Source organism: Stigmatopora argus, chromosome 3 (assembly GCF_051989625.1).
Source record: "Stigmatopora argus isolate UIUO_Sarg chromosome 3, RoL_Sarg_1.0, whole genome shotgun sequence".
Lineage (NCBI taxonomy): Eukaryota > Metazoa > Chordata > Actinopteri > Syngnathiformes > Syngnathidae > Stigmatopora > Stigmatopora argus.
In genome coordinates, this window is record NC_135389.1 from 3,770,505 (window position 1) to 3,790,167 (window position 19,663).

Genomic DNA, 19,663 nt, shown 5'->3' on the forward strand with positions numbered 1-19,663 from the left:
ATAACAATATTTACGAGCACCGGATGAGTTATTCAGACCAGGAAACGCACAACGCGCATGCGCGGGAAAAAGAGGGCTTTCTGGGAAATTAAGTATACTCGTGCACACAACGCCGACAGGCAATGGCACTCAGAATAAAACGTTACCCACAATCAATATGTGGGTAAGCTCAGCTGCTGCATTTCCTGTTATTTTTATCTAATACGAGGAGTATTATATTACTTCTCGTTGGCTGCTCATAAGAACATCAGGGGCACTGGCTCGCAACAGCATCCCCGGTATCAACTCTATCATAGGCGCCGTTCGAGGGGATGCGAACACAGATGCTACAAGCTAAAAGGAGTCGCTAGCCAGCGCCCCCGAAGCTCCCATGAGCAGCGGTGCGATCGCTGATAAAAGACTGCGATTATACGATTGTGAGGACATTTGTGTGCATCATTTTCGGAATATTTTGAAGGGAATAGTACGACAGCAAACGGCCCATCGATAGCGAACGTGAAGGTGGAGTGTTTGTTCTGTTTACGAGTGCGTTGTGTGGAAAAAAAAACGAAGCCCCCCACCCCTTTTGTGCCCCTCTCCCCTCGGCGAAATCCGCCCAATTTTAGTTAGATTAAACACTTTATTTCTATTAAACCACTCGTTATTTATTACTTTGTCAATATATGGCGAATTATAAGAAATAAAACATTTTTTAAAATCCAATATCCTGTTTTTTTTTTTTTTTTTTCAGAGCGTTGGAACGAATTAATTTGTTTCCCATTCATTTCAATGGGAAACTTCCGCTCGAGTTACGAGAATCTTGTCATACGAGCTCAGTCCCGGAACGGATTACGCTCGTATGTCGAGGTACCGCTGTATTCAAAATGATTTGCTAAGAACCTTAATTCAAAGACTCATTTCAACGTTTTCTATGCTGGTGTAAGTTTTCTGGAGTAGGATTTCTGGATTTACAATTTCATTACTTTCTTTTCTCTATTTCTTCTGTCACGTACTGTTCTGCGTGTGTTTGACCGTGAATAAATGCCCTTGTTATTCCTAAATGAATGTTATCTGTAACGGGCCGTATATGGCCCGCGGGCCGAGGTTGGAAAAACATGTATACGCACGATCCGGGGGCGGGGCGAGCGTGCGAATCCTGTTTCGTCGAAACGTCCGTTCGGCGAACTGTCCATCGGCGAAACGTTTTTCGGCGAATCGTCCGAGTACCAGAACATAGCATACCGGATGAGATCGCGAAATTAGAGGCGCCCCCATGGTTTGTTATTGGGACTGGTCGGAGAAAGAGAAGTCGTCGGGAAAGAAAACAGAAGCGAAGCTGTCGAGCGGGCCTGTTGTGTAAGCTCACAAAACAACCACTCAAACCTCTGCCTAGCATATACCTCTCCAATGTCAGATTCATTGTAAACAAAATGGACAATTTGGAATTAGAGCTCGCTACTAATCACTATTCGCGAACGCCCCATGCTAGTAATCAGAGACGTGGCTACAGCTTCAAATACCCGACGCCACGGTGCAGCTAGCAGGCTACACGCTAATTGACGTATTTAGTCGCATAAAGGCCGCTTTTGTCGGACAAAAAATATATGAATCGAGGGTTTGGCTTATATGCGCATGAAAACACGACATGCACGAAGCTGCAAGTTGACGACGCCATGACACGATGAACACAATGACGTCACAACAAAATGGCGCCGTGACGTCATGACACAAGACAATGCGGCCAATACGGTCATTTATTTAAAAAAAAAAGAAAAGATAAACAGATGAAACTCTAACAAAATGTATTTTGACGTCTATGAATATAATTCAAGGAAAAAATAAACCGCATCTTGCATAAAACGTGAAAAAAACTCACGTTCCCGTCACTGCTCGCTCGGGGCACGGCCATCTTACCGTAGTTAAACATGCTCTGACTGGCCAGACGCGAGTACACTTACATGTGTCTGCTATTGCTCGCTCGGGGCACCGCCATCTTACCGAAGTTAAACGTGCTCTGACCGTAGCGTTTACCATGTCACCACATCACACTAGTTAGGCGGTCGATCGTTAAAATATAAACCTTGATACCTGCGTAATGTGTATGCTATTATTGCACCCAGAGACTTGGTGAAAACTACGTATACCGCTATGGGCACATTTCCTGATTGTGCTTACGTTACTTCCTTTATGAATTTGCCTACATTTGTGATTATGAAATAAAACAAAATTCCACTTTGATTTTTTTGTCTTTTTATTTGTTGTTCGAAAGTGACAACTATTGCAGTAATATGAACCATCGAAAAAAATTGAGATATTTCGACATTAGAAGCAGTTTGGCCTCCACATCTTAAAGTTCTGGTAAGAAAATTGTAATTTATGTCATTAAAAAGGATCGGGTTCTCATCAAGATAGACTTATTTCAAATTGAATAATTTGATATTTTACATTTAAAAAGACAGGCATATTAACTTATGATATTCACCCTAATAATATGCTTTTGATTCATAAAGTATTTCAGAAATACCACCTGTGATAATTTTTCTTAAGATTTTCCCTTCAAAGCAACACATTTGTACTCCCTATTAAAACCATAAATATGGAGGTGAAAATTGTGAATCAGGGGGCGGCTTATACACGATAAATTGTAAAATTCAACAATTTTAAGGGTATGGCTTATACGAGCAGGCGGCTTATATGCGATAAAATACGGTAATACAAAATATTGACTCAAGGTGAAGTGTTAAAGCACTTTTAAATTGACTACAAACATTTGACCTCTTGACTTTTTGATGGAGATCATTCATTAATTGAGTACAACTGTAAATACACTGCAATCTACATTCATATTCAAAATGAATAATGAAGGTACTTACACTTTCATTTGTATTCAGTGAAAAACTGATGTCTGATATTCTGTCAAAGGGAATACTGCAATGTTAAAGAAAAAGTGTGTTAGTTATAGAAAAAAAAAGTTAAATAGAGATTTGTCAGATACGTCCAAGGAAACTAAAACTTACTGTAACATGCAGATTAAAAAAAAAGTTAATTAAATTGAAGAAGTACATCCTTGGTAATGATCTCCCTTTTTTATAAGATGACGTAAATTTGTACTAAGAATTTAGAAGATTGTATTTACATACAGGTCATTTTGGATGAAAAAGACATTTAAATCAAAACGAAATCACATGATATGTTGCAAAGCACGAGCGACGAACAACCAAGCACCGGGCTATTTTGATGAAATTGAAATAAAAAAGATAGAAAGTAAAGTAAATAAAATTAAAAGCATCGTTTTTCACTTCATTATCATTACAACCATGACATTACAAAAGTGTTCATTTAAAAAAATGTATGCTTGCTTACAATTTATATTCCTTGTGAAAGAAATTATTTTAAGAAGGTGCCAATCTGAAATGTAAACCACTCAGAACCAAATAGACACTGAACATTTTACAAATAAGGTACAAACTACTTTTTTCTTTTTATATCACATCCATTGCAATTGAGAGCAATAGACGTAAAATCTCGTTGAAATGAAATGAGTGCCGTTGAATGGTCATGTTTCAATTCTACCAGCGGCTCTGATGGAGGCCCAATCCATCATTCCATCGCTTCTAGTACTCCTGGTCCAATTGCTTTGAACCTCCATCATCATGAATGAGAGTCAATTAGTTAACTAACAAGAACATTTTGAGTGAAAATGACGAGTAGCGTGGTGTAGAGGTTCACTCGCCTGACTTTGGTGCGGGCTGACGCGGGCTCGATTCCCGCTGGTGGTGGTATGATTGTGAGTGCGTATGGTTATTTGTCTCTCTGTGAGCCCTACGTCTATAGGCTGTAGTCTGCCTTTCCCCCAGTCAGCTGGGTTAAGCTCCAGCAACCCCCACAACCCTTTCGAGGATACGCGGTATCGAAGATGGATGGATAGATGGATGGATGGATGGATGGATGGATGGATGGATGGATGGATGGATGGATGGATGGATGGATGGATGGATGGATGGATGGATGGATGGATGGATCAATGGATGGATGGATGGATGGATGGATGAATGAATGACGAGCAGATTCTGGGTAAAGTGTGGGAACAACATTCTGAGCAATCTACTCTGAAAACGGAACAGATTCTTAAACCTAATTTCTAAAAAGTATTGGGACAGCACACCATTGACTTCAAAGTGGCTGTGTAATGTATTGGATCTGATAAATACAAATATATTGGTACCAGTTTTGAATGATAAAAACGATTTATGAGAACAGTAGCAAAGTAAATAAATAAATAAATTACAATTAAAAAAATGCCAACATAAAGGGCGAAATCCCGGTTTGACAAAATGCTTGCCAGCTTTGGACTGTCTTTAGTGTCTTGTCCCATTAGGTTTGTTAAATATTAATTCTGAACATGTTTAGTGATTGTACTCACTCCAAAACATCATCCGGATCAGCAAACTCTTCATCATTGAAGCCAAACTGCTCAATAAAATTGGACGTCATTTGTTGCATCTGATAATCAGAAAACGCCTAGCAAAAGCCAAAATCAATATTGATTAATGACGTACTTTCTCAAGCAGGGGCCAACGCATAGTGGGGCATTGTAATTTTCTTATGAATAATGTAGACATGATCATTTGAAAACTTAAAAACATGCAGAGACGTAAAAAAAGGTGGGGTTTACTATAAACAGTACTCAAAAAGTTAAATTTGGTATGTATCGCTTCATGATTTATTAATAGAGATGTTGTGATCGGAAATCCGGCCGATCTCGCCATTTTCGGTGAATTGGAATCGGTAAAAATAGATCCGTGTTTTGGAAATTCTGTTTAAATTTTTAAGTATGACCTAATTAGGTTTTACTGATACTTCTCTCCGTCAGTGGCAGGGAAATATGATCACTTTTTATTGCCGTTAATCAGTTAAGATGACAAGTAGCAAAATGATCCATAAGTATAATGCAAACATTTATTTACAGAATGTTTCATATTCCAATATTGACACTACTGAGAAAATCAAATCCTACAAAAATAGCTCAATTAATCACATTGAGTGGCCAACTTAATTCGCTGTATAAGTTTATGTCAAATACGTAATTTGTTTCCAACCTTAGTTTGGGGGTGCAAAAAGGAAGTGTGATTTATTTTCTCCTTTGTTGAAATTGCCCTTCCAAATGATTATAATGTTGCGATTGCTCTATTTAAATTGGATGGAAAGATATACAGGATATACTTTCACCCATCAATACATTTCCTCAGCATCGGATCGAGACTTGGTATTAGATTCTCAAAATCATGCCACTTGACTTGGAATCACATGCAAAATTATGTAATCGGGACATCCCCATTTAATAAGGTAATAAACTCATGAGATGACTCATGAATAAGATGAATAATTCTCTTCACCATAATGATGAATTACTTTATAGAACATTAAACAATTTTTATTAGTTTATTTAAAACGGATACCCTTTCACATTTTTCAGCACCATGGGAATAGCCATCAGTTCCATAAAGGTTGGTGAACCCTACTTTCAAGCCTACATTTATTTTATAAATAAAGGACACTTTATAATACATGATAACAAGTGATGTACAAAGCAAAAGTTTATTGTCAATTTTTGAGGGGCATTCAGAAATTTAAAATAAATGTTTAAGAAAGATGGTTAATATTTGTGTGTTTTTGTAGAAGCAAGTAGAAGTCAAATATTTGCAGTTGTAAAGAATTAAGATGCATTGCTCTATTTATGCCTTTTTAACAAATGTGGCTCATACTGTTGCGCCCAGATGTTTGATTTTAACTGTTCATGCCATGAATCCAATAAATATGACTTTGCGCAACAGTGCCAGTGTTTTGGGTGATGGCTGTATCTCTATCGAGGGTTGTGGAGATGCTAGGGTGAAAACAGCGCGGAAAAAGTACCACACCCGTAGGAAGGACCACATAGCACAACAGTCATCAAGAAGAAGTCTAGGATCCATCACCAAATAGTTGACATTTTTAGTTTGTCCACATTGGTACTTGCACTGGACTCCACAGTTAATATGCGTGCATATTATATTATATACATATGTATATGTAGGTACCTAGACATTTCGTCGCCAGACACTTCGTCGCCGGACGGTTTGTTGAACGGACGCTTCGTCGCCGGACAGTTCGCCTAACCTTAACCACTATTAAAAAGGACAAAGGAAATTCACATATCCTTTAATAAAGAAAATAAAACAGCAAAAACTCGCTCGACAACACAAACACATTAACATTTGGGCGTGTGCAAGTACTAAATGTGCTCGTCTCTAAACACACTATGCACAAAACGGTTCCTACGTTGAGCGCTCCACGTTTGGAAAGACCCCAAAAATAATCAACGTGACATCTGAGTTGTTAGGTCACGTTGATTCTTTTTGGGGTCTTTCCAAACGTGGAGCGCTCAACGTAGGAACCGTTTCGTGCATAGTGTTTAGAGACGAGCACATTTAGTACTTGCACACGCCCAAATGTTAATGTGTTTGTGTTGTCGAGCGAGTTTTTGCTGTTTTATTTGTTTTAATAAAGAATATGTGAATTTCCTTTGTCTTCTTTTTAATATTTTTTTTAATAAAATAATTTTATGTATTGCCTTTTATTTTAAAAACAATCGTTCGCGAGTCCGGCAAAGAAACTGTCCGTCGACGAAATGTCCGGCGACGATATGTCTGTTCGACGAACTGTCCGGCGACGAAGCGTCCGTTCGACGAACCATCCGGGGACGAAGCTCCCGGCGACGAAGTGTCCGTCGACAAAATGTCCGGTCACGGTATATGTATGTATGTGTGTGTATATACGTGTATACGGTTGTTGTGGTCAAAAGTTTACATACACTTGTGAAGGACAATGTCATGGCTCTCTTGAGTTTCCAGTTATTTCTACAACTCTGATTTTTCTCTGATAGAGTGATTGGAACAGATACTTATTTGTCACAAAAATCATTCATGAAGTTTGGTTCTTTTATGACTTTGTTATAGGTGCACAGAAAAAAGTGATCAAATCTGCTGAGTCAAAAATATACATACAGCAGTGCTAATATTTGGTAACATCTCCCTTGGCCGTTTTCACTTCAGTTAGGCGCTTTAGGTAGCCATCCACAAGCTTCTGGCAAGCTTCTGGTTGAATCTTTGACCACTCCTCTTGACAGAATTGGTGCAGTTCAGTTAAATTTGATGGCTTTCTGACATGGACTTGTTTCTTCAGCATTGTCCACAAGTTCTCAATGGGTTTTAAGTCAGGACGTTGGGAAGGCCATTCGAAAACCTTAATTCTAGCCTGATTTAGCCATTCCATTACCACTTTTGATGTGTGTTTGGGGTCATTGTCCTGTTGGAACACCCAACTGCGCCCAAGACCCAATCTTCGGGCTGATGACTTTAGGTTGTCTTGAAGAATTTGAAGGTAGTCCTCCTTCTTCATTATCCCATTTACTCTCTGTAAAGCACCAGTTCCATTGGTAGCAAAACAGCCCCACAGCATAATACTACCACCACCGTGCTTGACGGTAGGCATGGTGTACTTGAGGTTAAAGGCCTCACCTTTTCTCCTCCAAACATATTGCTGGGCATTGTGGCCAAACAGTTCGATTTTTGTTTCGTCTGACCACAGAACTTTCCTCCAGAAGGTCTTATCTTTGTCCATGTGATCAGCAGCAAACTTCAGTCGAGCCTTAAGGTGCCACTTTTGGAGCAAGGGCTTCCTTCTTGCACGGCAGCCTCTCAGTCCATGGAGATGCAAAACACGCTTGACTGTGGACAATGACACCCGTGTTCCAGCAGCTTCTAATTCTTGGCAGATCTGCTTTTTGGTGATTCTCGGTTGAATCTTCACCCTCCTGACCAATTTTCTCTCAGCAGCAGGTGATAGCTTGCATTTTCTTCCTGATTGTGGCAGTGACAAAACAGTGCCATGCACTTTATACTTACAAACAATTGTTTGCACTGTTGCTCTTGGGACCTGCAGCTGCTTTCAAATGGCTCCAAGTGACTTTCCTGACTTGTTCAAGTCAAGGATTCGCTTTTTCAGATCCATGCTGAGATCCTTCGACTTTCCCATTGTAGCGTTTGTGGGCGTTTGCATCCAATGAGGCGAGCCCTATTTAAATGGCCTCACTGAAGTCACCAGCTGTAGTCACTCAATCACTCACAAGAAGTTAAAAGGCCATGCTATGAGGCTCATTTCAGTGACACAACTTTCTAAGTCACCAAAATTGCTAATTCGTGTTGCTGTATGTATATTTTTGACCCAGCAGATTTGATCACTTTTTCTGTTAACCCATAATAAAGTCATAAAAGAACCAAACTTCATGAATGTTTTTTGCGACAAAGAAGTATCTGTTCCAATCACTCTAGAGAAAAATCAGAGTTGTAGAAATAACTGAAAACTCAAGAGAGCCATGACATTATTCTTCACAAGTGTATGTAAACTTTTGACCACAACTGTATGCACATATAAATATAAAGAAAAATTAAACACCCTTATACTCTCCATTATGCTATCAAATGAGTAGTTAAAACAAGTGTTTCTTTAAAGTAAATGTAATGATTATTGGTGGATAGCAGTTAGCAATCTATTCTGACGGTGTGTGCTGCTCATTGATTGAGAACATGTTACCATACATTACCGATCCACTAAATCAAATATAATTCAGTGGCTTTTAATAAAAGTAATCAAATTTGTTCAGAGGTTTTGGTTCTGGCTATTTTGGCCTAGAAGTTAAAGGACCCCTTTTAGATTTAATTGAATAGACCAAAGAAATGGTGAGTGTTTGTTTATGAAAGGCCACAAGTAAAGTAAATAATAATATTTGTACTTCTGCATAAACTATGGGCCTGCTACATGCATACATACATGGAAGTTCAATTGTCAGTCTTACTTGTTGTAGAGACGAGTCATGGTGAAAGCTGCTATCTTTAAATTCGACCTCATCATCATTTGAGGATTGGATCTGGTGTGTGTTCACCTGACAATGTATAAAACACAGTTGCCATTTCTGCCATAACAAAAGAACAAACATAGCGAAGGCCTAAAAATACAAATGTTGTGAAACTGGGAAAATGTCAGCCTTTTTTGTGATGTTATGGTTAAGTGCACTAGGGAAAATATTTATTAAAAATAAATTTAATGTGGTATTCACTTCAAATGTACAGTATATGACAAATGTCAGTACACGCCTCTCATTTCTGATTTTTTTTGGTCATAACTCCTCATGGAAAAACATTGAAGAAATGACACTTTGATACAAGAGAGAGAGAGAGAGTAGAGCTTGGATAATATAAAGCTGTGACCGAGTGCCTTCGACGGACTGGCAGTCGACAACAACTCTTAATTTTTCAAGATTCTCTTAAGTTTTTTACACCATCGTTCGTCATTGTGGGCTGTGCGATATGTATTTCTTTTTACAACGATAAAAAAAATCTGTGATATTGATAATTATCCTGATAACTATCCCATTTTATGCTTCAAATTTGAAACTTCAAACTTCTGTGAATAAGTAAATAAATGACTTTTGTCCTCAAATATGAAACAAACTATGTTATCTGACTTTATAAGAAAAGATAATATGAAACATGATGATTTTAAAAAGTATTTTTATTGTTCTGTTGTGCAATAAAGATAAGACAACTCCCTCCTTCCACTATGAAAAGTAAAGAATAAAAGCTGCAGAAATTTTGATGGGCGTCTTTATCTTTAGTTCCCTTCAAACCAAAATTTGCTGGGCAATATGAAATGGAATAGATAACCAACTGAAGACATCACCATTGGCAAGCAGACCATTTTCAGCCTCACAAAAAGAAAGTAAATTTACCTCACATACGGCCATTTACAAAAAATAAAATAAAAAAACGTGTGAACTTAAACCCATTTCAACCCAAGATAACAAGGTTCAAAATTTTGAAAAGTTTTCAGAAGGTTTACATAATGGGAAAAAACCTTGATATCAAGTAAGAAAATATATTACAGGCTGTCCTCAAAGGACAGTGGGTTAAGAACATTTTCAATAAGGCTGCTCTTTGTACAGGTACGAGGGATTTGATATTAAATTTTAAAAAAGAAAGGAAACGCCAGGGAGAATTCACTTGGATCTTTTAGTGGGCTTGCATCTCATAATCGCTTATTTTGGCCGTGTTGTTGTCCTTTTGCGTTCATGCTCCGTGTTAACCTCTTAACATGCTAAAAGCACGTTTCCTCGTCATTCTCTTCCCCAAAGCGTTGGTCTGGAACTAGCGTTCATCTCGCAACAGCGCCTCCATTCTCTGTGGTGGCCGGGTGGTGTAATTACACTTTAAAAGTATTAAATTTTTATTGAGTTTTTAATATCACATTATAATATTAATATTATCATTGACAAAAATATTTCAAGAGAATTATCGTTTTCATTTTATCGCCCAGCTCCAGCTTGAACTTTTGCTTGGAAAAAGCTGTGGCCGCCGAGTGCCTTCGACAAACTCGCGGTCAAGCTTCAACCTGAACCGCAGCCTACGGTGGGCCCAGCAATAAACAAGGAATTCAACAAGGCAAATGAGGAAGCAGCCATCATTCCAATAGCACAAATCAGAAAAAAATGGGGGGGAAATTATACAAGCTTTCCGACTTTGTGGAAAAAACATCTTGAAAAAGTGTTCACGACTCGTGCGATAACCCTTTTTGACGGCGTTTGTCTTGTGCATTTTACAAACATTATTAAAAGTGATTATTTTTTTTAAAACATCCGTTAACAACCACAGAAGGGTGATTTAAATCCAAACAGGTAAGAAGCAGTGGTGATAAATAAAATGGGTGAAAAGTTAGATGCCAAAGAAATCATAAAACGTTCATGCAAAAGACTAAAGGTTCAATGCAATATTGTTTTGAATTCTGAATTATATGTTTATTAGATGTGTGTTCGTGCGCGCTCTGCCTCTGTTGCCTAACGTTAGCTTCCTGACACTTGCACTTAAGCACGAATAGATGTTACATGTTTATTCATTCTAATGGCTTATTAAATAATTGTATGACCACTTTCTCTATCTCTCTCTTTTGTCCTACAAAATTGGGAAACATTGAGCAGGCGGGCTAATAAAATGTGTTTAATCTAACTAAAATTGGGCAGATTTCGCCGACGGGAGACAGAGACGTTTGAGGGCGGGGTTGGTTTTTTTACACGACAACGCACTCGTAAACGGAACAAACACATTTAAATTAACTTGGATTAATATATACAGACACTCAAACATTCGTTTAATGTAACTTTACACAAAACTGAATTATAATTTTGTTGTAATCTTTTGTTACCTTCGTTTTCCGGGTTGGCGGTTTGCCACGACTCCACCCTCACGGTCGCTATCGATGGACTGTTTGCTGTTGTATTGCCTTCAAAATATTCCCAAAATGATGCACACAAATGTCCTCACAATAGGATAACGCACGACCACTTGCCAATGAGAAATAGTCTTTAAAGAACGATCGCGGGAGCTTCTTTCCTTAGAAAGAATAACAGGAAATACAATAGTTGAGCTTACCCACGTATTGATTGTGGGTAATGAAGTTTTATTCTGAGAAAGGTTGCCATTGCCTATGGGTGTTGTGTGCACGAGTATACTTCATTACCCAGAAAGCCCTCTTGCATGCGCGTTGTGCGTTTCCTGGTCTTAGGAGAAACTCGTCTGAATTAATCGATCCGTGCTCGTAGATATTGTTATACACGAAAGATATGCAAAAAAGACCTGGCTTGGTCGCATCACAAAATTTTGATCGCATGACGGGCGAATTATTCGATCGAAATTTCCGCCGTAAGACGAGAATTTTGTATGACGAGGTACCACTGTATCTACGAGCCCTGAACATTTATTCAGACGAGTTTCGACCAGGAAACGCACAACGCGCATGCGCGGGAAAAAAGAGGGCTTTCTGGGTAATGAGGTATACTCGTGCACACAACGCCAATAGGCAATTGCACTTTTTCTCAAAATAAAACTTCATTACCCACAATCAATACGTGTGTAAGCTCAGCTGTTGCATTTCCTGTTATTATTATCTAATACGAGGATTGTTATATTACTTCTCGTTCGCTGCTCATAAGAACGTCAGGGGCACTGGCTCGCAACTCCCTCCCCGCAACAGTATCTCTGGTCGCAACTCTCTCATAGGCGCCGTTCAAAGCGGTTGCGACCAGAGCTACTACAAAGAGGGAGTTGCGAGCCAGCGCCACTGATGTTCCCACGAGCAGCGGAGCGATCGCTAATACTACAAGACTACTTCTCGTTGGCAAGTGGTCGTGCGTTATCGTATTGTGGGGCATTTGTGTGCATCATTTTCGGAATATTTTGAAGGGAATACGTAGTACAACAGCAAACAGCCCATCGATAGCGAACGTGAGGGTGGAGGCGTGGCAAACAACTAACCCGGCCAGAATGAAGGTTAAAAAAATAGATTAAAACAAAATTAGAATTCAGTTTCATATATATATATATATATATATATATATATATATATATATATATATATATATATATATATATATATACACACACACACACACATATATACATATATATATACAACAAATATATGGAGAACAGAGTATTATGCACAACAATGTCATACTTGTTTCTTCAAAATATAGAAAGAACTTGCAACGTATCATCTTGGGTTAATAGACGACAACAGAGATGACTATAGACAAAAATGGTGTTGAATTTGTAGCTCGACAAGAGTGGCAACTGGGCTTGTGATAACTCACCAGGTCAACAGTGTTTCTTTTGTTTGTGTCAGCCAGATGCCCTGAAATGAAGGCCTCCCATTTTTCTCTTTCCTCGACTTTTAGCTCTGTCACACACACACATCATATATAGTACACCACATAATACCATAATTAGTGTGGTCTCATTACAAAGGATGAGAGTTTGGGTGTGACATATACAGTATGGTAGCATATACTGACCACAATGATAAATGCTCCTCAATTGGTTGGTTATATGCACAGTAAATAGCGCCATGGGTATTTCTTTACGACAGGCATATTATAGTTATTGAATAGTACGTTATTCGTGCCGCACATACCAAAATGACACGTTTTAATTTTGACACTGATGTGTGAAGCATAGATAAAGAGAGTAGGCTCCTACAGAATATATACAGTAATACCTCTAGATACAAGCGTAATGCCTTCCAGGACTGAGCTCGTATGTCAATTCACTCGTATCTCAAATCAATTTTTCCCATATAAAATATAATAATGAAAAATTAATCTGTTGTCGCCCTCAGAAAAAAACACCTAAAAATAGCAATATACAATGGAAAAACGTCATTAATTGTTTTAATTCACCACCTACGCTCACAAAGTAATACACGTCTAGTGGTTATGTTCTACAATAAAATCGGACATCTAAAGTACTGTATGGAGTTCTTACCTTCGAGACAGATGTGCCCGCTAACGGCAGTGTGTGCGGTGGCGGAGAAGAGAGACTTGCCGCCAACACATTCAGTTTGCTACACTTTTGTGACACTACGTAACATAACAAACTTTAAATTTAACTTAAATGAACTTCGCTTACTATACACTCTTAAAAATTAATGTAACCTTGTGCTATAACCGAGACAAAGGTGTTAATGTGTTACACCGCTGCGTTCAAGACGGAACTAGCTGCTTCCTCGTGCCTCACAACCGAGCATATCCCCAGTTAGTTTTTTTAAGTTATCGAACCAGCCAATACTCGCTTTGGATTGGATTGGATTGGATAACTTTATTCATCCCGTATTCGGGAAATTTCGTTGTCACAGTAGCAAGAGGGTGAGGATGCAGGAATAGGAAAGGCCTTTTAGACATAAATAGATAGGTAATAAGTAAGTTAATAAATAAATACATGATATAAAATACATATACATATACAAATTTATAAATACTTAGAAGGTTTCCGTTGGCGTGGAAGCCTCCTCTTTCTCAGTTGATTGCTTTACTTTGACGTCCTCGTAGATTCCGCTGACTGTTTCTCCTTTATCCATATTTAAAAAAGCCCCTACCTCTCGTCATGAATATCACTTCGCAGCTTGAAAAGGACCACCTAGTGGCCGCATCCTATGCTCGTATGCAATGTTCCCTCTAATTTTTCATATGTCTGGCCATACAATCTCCCCGAGCACATTGAGGACCAGTGTGAGCAACAGCATAAGTACTCGCTATGGGGACACACTAGTATCTCACCTGCTATAAACTCTCAATAATCTGCGCGCTAAATCATCTTCACCTTAATCATACTGCACAGGTCTTTCATTGTCATTTTTTGGATTAACCTAAGACCCAGACTCTTGCAAGGCATGCATTTTTATTTTCTCTCTGATATTTAGGCTAATTGGGACCTGATAAGTGTAAAATCAAAGAAGTATCTTTTGACATGTAGTTTCTGAGAGAAATGATGTTAAGCGGACGCCAGGCCCAAAATTTAACATTGTAGCCTTGTGACAAACAAATATGTGATGTACACATGTGGACGCCAGCCTAGGAGGTTAAAATTAAGCAAAGCGCTATTGTCAGAGGTGAGTAGAGTACTTAAAGTATTCACGCATTTATATAATTGTGTAACCTTTAATATCTACACTTCTTGATATTGTAAATAAGAGGGGTGATCCTATTTCACGTTTTTTTTTAATTATCGTGGCCACATTATGCGCAAAATCTGAGAGAATATTGTACCTATTTTGTGATCATATTCACAATAGATCTCGGAAACAAATGGTCCCCGATCAAGTTATAGGCAATTCAGGGTTTCGCCCCCACCTACTGCCCCTATGTGAGCATAAGCGTTACGGAAAACGACTGAGTGACAGAAAGCATTGCTAAATCTTCATTTTAACATCTTCAGTTGAAGATAAATTCAAAAGGGGGACGGTGGGTTAATGCCATCAAAGAAAATCTAATTTATAAAAAGACAAAGCCAGATATGTAGCTAAGGGTTATAAGCCAGGTGATAGGGTTGCTTGGTTTTGTTATACAGTGGTACCTCGTCATACGACCGTTCGTCATACGGAATGCTCGTCTTACGGGGGAAATTTCGATCGAATAATTCGCCCGTGATGCGGTCAAAATTTCGTTATGCGACCAAGCCAGGTGGCCATGGCATTTTTTTTTGCATATCTTTCGTGTACGTATAACAATATTTACGAGCACCGGATGAGCTATTCAGACCAGGAAACGCACAACGCCCATGCGCGGGGAAAAGAGGGCTTTCTGGGTAATGAAGTATACTCGTGCTCGCAACAGCATCCCCGGTAGCAACTCTATCATAGGCGCCGTTCGAGGGGATGCGAACACAGATGCTACAAGCTAAAAGGAGCCGCTAGCCAGCGCCCCTGAAGCTCCCATGAGCAGCGGGGCGATCGCTGATAAAAGACTCTGCTCGTTGGCTGCTCATAAGAACATCGGGGGCACTGGCTCGCAACAGCATCCCCGGTAGCAACTCTATCATAGTCGCCGTTCGAGGGGATGCGAACACAGATGCTACAAGCTAAAATGAGCCGCTAGCCAGCGCCCCCGAAGCTCCCATGAGCAGCGGTGCGATCGCTGATAAGACTGCTGCTCGTTGGCAAGTGGTCGTGCGTTCTCCGATTGTGAGGACATTTGTGTGCATCATTTTCGGAATATTTTGAAGGGAATAGTACGACAGCAAACAGCCCATCGATAGCGAACGTGAGGGTGGAGTGTTTGTTCTGTTTACGAGTGCGTTGTGAGGAAGAAAAAAAAAACTGAAGCCCCTCTCCCCTCGGCGAAATCCGGCCAATTTTAGTTAGATTAAACACTTTATTTCTATTAAACCACTCGTTATTTATTACTTTGTCAATATATGGCGAATTATAAGAAATAAAACATTTTTTTCAATCCAATATCCTGTTTTTGGTGTTTTTTTCAGAGAGTTGGAACGAATTAATTTGTTTCCCATTCATTTCAATGGGAAACTTTACCTCGAGTTACGAGAATCTTGTCATACGAGCTCAGTCCCGGAACGGATTAAGCTCGTATGTCGAGGTACCACTGTACTTGGCTTACTTTCTATGATTCCCGCCTAAGTTATTGAAGTTTTGGCAGAGCACCCCTTCCTCGTTCATTGCCTGCTTCCCTGGATCCACTTCCACGCACTACGTCGCCAAAGACGTGACACCAGGCAGAGGCTAACGATTATGATGAAACATTTTCTCCTGCTGCTTATATGATCTCTGTAATGCGAATTGCATCTTACTTTCAAGCGGTCCAGCCAAAATTTGAATTTGAAACAGTAAAGAAACAGCAATAAAAGTGTCAGGGACTGTGGAATTTTGTGTTGATGTTTGCTCTCAACTTCTGGAGTGTTTATACTTTATACTATTTAATTTCTTATTATGTACTGCTCGTGTATAGATGTAATCTGGATATATGTTCTTACCAGAGATGAGCTGTTGTATCTGCAATCCATTAGGGCCTTTATCGCAGTTATGAAGTATTGAATTAGCTATTCTAGTGAGGTGACCCATGTATCCTCGCCGTCGACCACCTTCGACCCTATGTACCAAAAAAAAAACATGGCATCTATTTATCTTAGTACACACAGACCATCCAAATTTAGAACTATCATTTGGGCTTTGATATTTTTTAGTTTGTAGTTGGGGCCCTAAAAACGTATTATTTAATTAGTTATGTTTTAAATTAGGATTAATTAATAATTAAAAAAATATTTTTATATTTTTATATTTTTTAATTTCCTTTCTTAAATGTGTATGCTGGCGACGGTTAAAAGTAAAGAGTGAAGTTTTCAACGTAAAAATTAATCCAGCTAGATAAAAACTTTTTGCAAAAGGACTACAAGTAAAGATCAGGCAATTGCATACAAGACAAAGAATAAATCAAACACCTCATTTGAATTTGATTCCACAGATACAACAACAAAAATATTTTTATACACGTTGAATGAGTAGAATAAAAACAATACTCACTGTTCCTTTTCATTAGTGTTCCAGGCTTCAACAATTCTTTGTATGAAATGGCATTTTTGAAACAACTGTTAGAGAATGGAAAAAATATCTCTGTAATTATTAATAACAATTGAATTATGATTCAAGTTCTGCCTGGTCTAAACGTTCAGGAAGATTAGTTTTCAACTGAAAACACTTTGGCTGATGAAATATTTATCACCTACATAGTATATATAATTTTGTAAAATGCAATTGTGTAACTAAAAAAACTTACCACTTCTTTGAAATAAAATAAAACAACTACAATTAGAGTAACGGGCAAGTATATTTAGCTTTCACTTTTTTGCCTTAAACCATTAGAAGTAACTCATCAACTATAAACAACATTCCACTGCCTTGGTATAATTTACTGTTTCTGTTTTATACTGAAATGCAATTTATTAACAGTGAACTAATAATTTTTCCCAAAAAAATGTTTATGATTAATGTGAACATTGTTGTTTATAATAAACTATGTCCTACGGCAGTTGGACATTTCACCTAACTGAGCAAACAGACAGGTTCTAATTAATAAGCTCTGATTAACAATTGGTGGGTCAAGCGTTTATAATATCATAACCGTGTCTTTTCATGATTTGGAAGCCATGTTAAAGCTATTGTTTCTTAAGTAATTCTATGGATTCGCCAGGAAAGTGGTTAACGCGTCGGCAATACAGTTCTGGGGTCGAGGGTTCGATCCCAGATCGGTCCTCACTGTGTGGAGGTTGCATATTCACCCCAGGCTTGCGTGGGTTTTCTCTGGGTACTGTTTTCCTCCCACATCCCAAAAAACATGCTGTGTAGGCTTTTGGAACACTCTAGATTGCCCCTAAGAATGAGTGTGACCCTGAATGGTTGTCCGTGTACTTGTCCCCTACGACTGTCAGGCCACCGATTCACGGTGTCTCAGTTAGATGGTTTGCCACTTAGCCAGCTCACCGAGAGATGAGATTAAGCCAAGTGAGTAGGACTTTTCATGACAAGGCTTTCAACCATTTTAAATACACTCTTGAGTCAAATGAGTCACTTTAACCATGAAATGTAGACTGATCCAAATAAAATGTTTTCAATTCTGCCATTAATATGGAAAAAAGTAGACAGGTTTATGAAAAACTGGATAACGCAGGGGCGAAGCTGAGGTGGTTGCAGCTGCAACCAGGCCCGGCCGGCCCTCTAAAGGGCTTAGTTTACGGGAGCAATGAGAGTCTGGGTGAACGAGGGGAGGGACTATAACTAAAATGGATGATGCACGGAGCTATAAAGCGTTTAGGAATTTAAATATCGCTGCCGTCACAATCAAACTTTAAACTCATCAACAATGAATGATAAGCACATTATTTAAGTTCATGTTGCACAACTCTATTTGAAAGTAGCGAAATTCATGTTGTACATATTCTCATCTTACATGTCTAACAAGGATGCTCTCTCTACCACGTTCCTGTTCTGTATCTAGCTGGACGTCGGTGGTGAAAGGAGGCATGACCAAAATCACAGCTGTACAGATTTCCACCTGAATGTGGAGGAAGTTATTCCAGATGTACCTGAAATACATGTCCTGTAAAAATAACAGTTTACATTAATAGCAATCACAGTGAAAACTAGGTCAAATTGAATTAGTTCAACAATGCTGGCCTTCTACTTTCCCTAAAAATACATATATTCTTTTCTAGACAATAAAAAATAAGTTGTTTTAAACAATTTCTTTTAAAATTGACAACTTGGGGCTGGGAGAGGTTTCTATCTTTGAAGGACACTCTAAATGGCACTCTTACATGTTACAATTGTTACATTCTCAGAGCATTAAATATATGACAAGTGGATTTCACTGGGTGTCTTGGAAGACACTTTGCTTCTCATCCAACAATATTACTCAATTAAAACAACCGGACTTTGTTAGGACAGCATTGGCCTTGTGGCAAAACTTTGAAAGGAAAGCCAGAAAATTCCAGTTGTGATCAGTCAACCCCTTGGGAATTGAATGACCGGGATAAATGACAACTTCGTGGTACGAATGTCTCTTCACAAAATATTCAGGTTACCAGGTCTCAATTGGAACATTTTGTTCCATGATACAAAAGAAATACAGGTTGCAGAACGCAAAACTTTTCTACCACAGTGGCCATGAAGTGAAAAAAATAAGCTCTTTTTCAAGTTAAAGTTGAAATCAAATGACAAGTAATGAAAATGTTTTGGCATCTAGGACAATTTCTTTTTTTTTGTATTCATGAATCTCAGGGTGTGTCGATCAACAATTTCACTTTGATAAACCATAAAACTGGCGGACAGAGTAAGATCAGAATTCAAACTACAGTAATACCTTGAGATCCGAGCTTAATGCATTCCGGCACTGAGCTCATATTTGTTCTGTTATTTGTTCTAATTCAACACCTACTCACAAAGTAATAAATACCTATCTAGTGGCTATGATGTTCAAAACTAAAATTAGAGCTTGGCGAGATGACAAAAATTGTTATCACGATAACGATGTTTCAAATTTGAAACTTCAAACTTCTGTGAATAAGTAAATAATTGAGTTTTCTCCTAATTCAAATATGAAAGTAACTACCGTATTTACTCGCATATAAGCCGCTTTTGTCGGACAAAAAAATTATGACTGAATCGAGGGTACGGCTTATATGCGCATAAAAACACAGACATGCACGAACCTGCAACGAAGTGCCGCCTTTATGATGTGACGCCATGACGC

The 19,663-nt window shown here is 38.6% G+C and overlaps 1 protein-coding gene across 8 annotated transcripts in view; it reads right to left on the minus strand.

Moving 5' to 3' along the window:
* ppp6r3 (protein phosphatase 6, regulatory subunit 3) overlaps window positions 1-19,663 on the minus strand; it is a 69,681-nt gene that overhangs the window by 20,368 nt on the left and 29,650 nt on the right. For all 8 annotated transcript variants that reach the window (XR_013299679.1, XM_077596866.1, XM_077596864.1 and 5 more), the window contains 7 exons: window positions 18,362-18,511; window positions 16,939-17,003; window positions 16,392-16,507; window positions 12,719-12,804; window positions 8,873-8,959; window positions 4,403-4,500; window positions 2,853-2,907 (listed from right to left, as the gene is read on the minus strand). Coding sequence is in view for 7 of the 8 variants with exons in the window: in XM_077596866.1 (XP_077452992.1) it covers window positions 2,853-2,907; window positions 4,403-4,500; window positions 8,873-8,959; window positions 12,719-12,804; window positions 16,392-16,507; window positions 16,939-17,003; window positions 18,362-18,511 (657 nt within the window). In the remaining variant the exon portion in view is untranslated. The remainder of the gene's footprint in view (window positions 1-2,852; window positions 2,908-4,402; window positions 4,501-8,872; window positions 8,960-12,718; window positions 12,805-16,391; window positions 16,508-16,938; window positions 17,004-18,361; window positions 18,512-19,663) is intronic.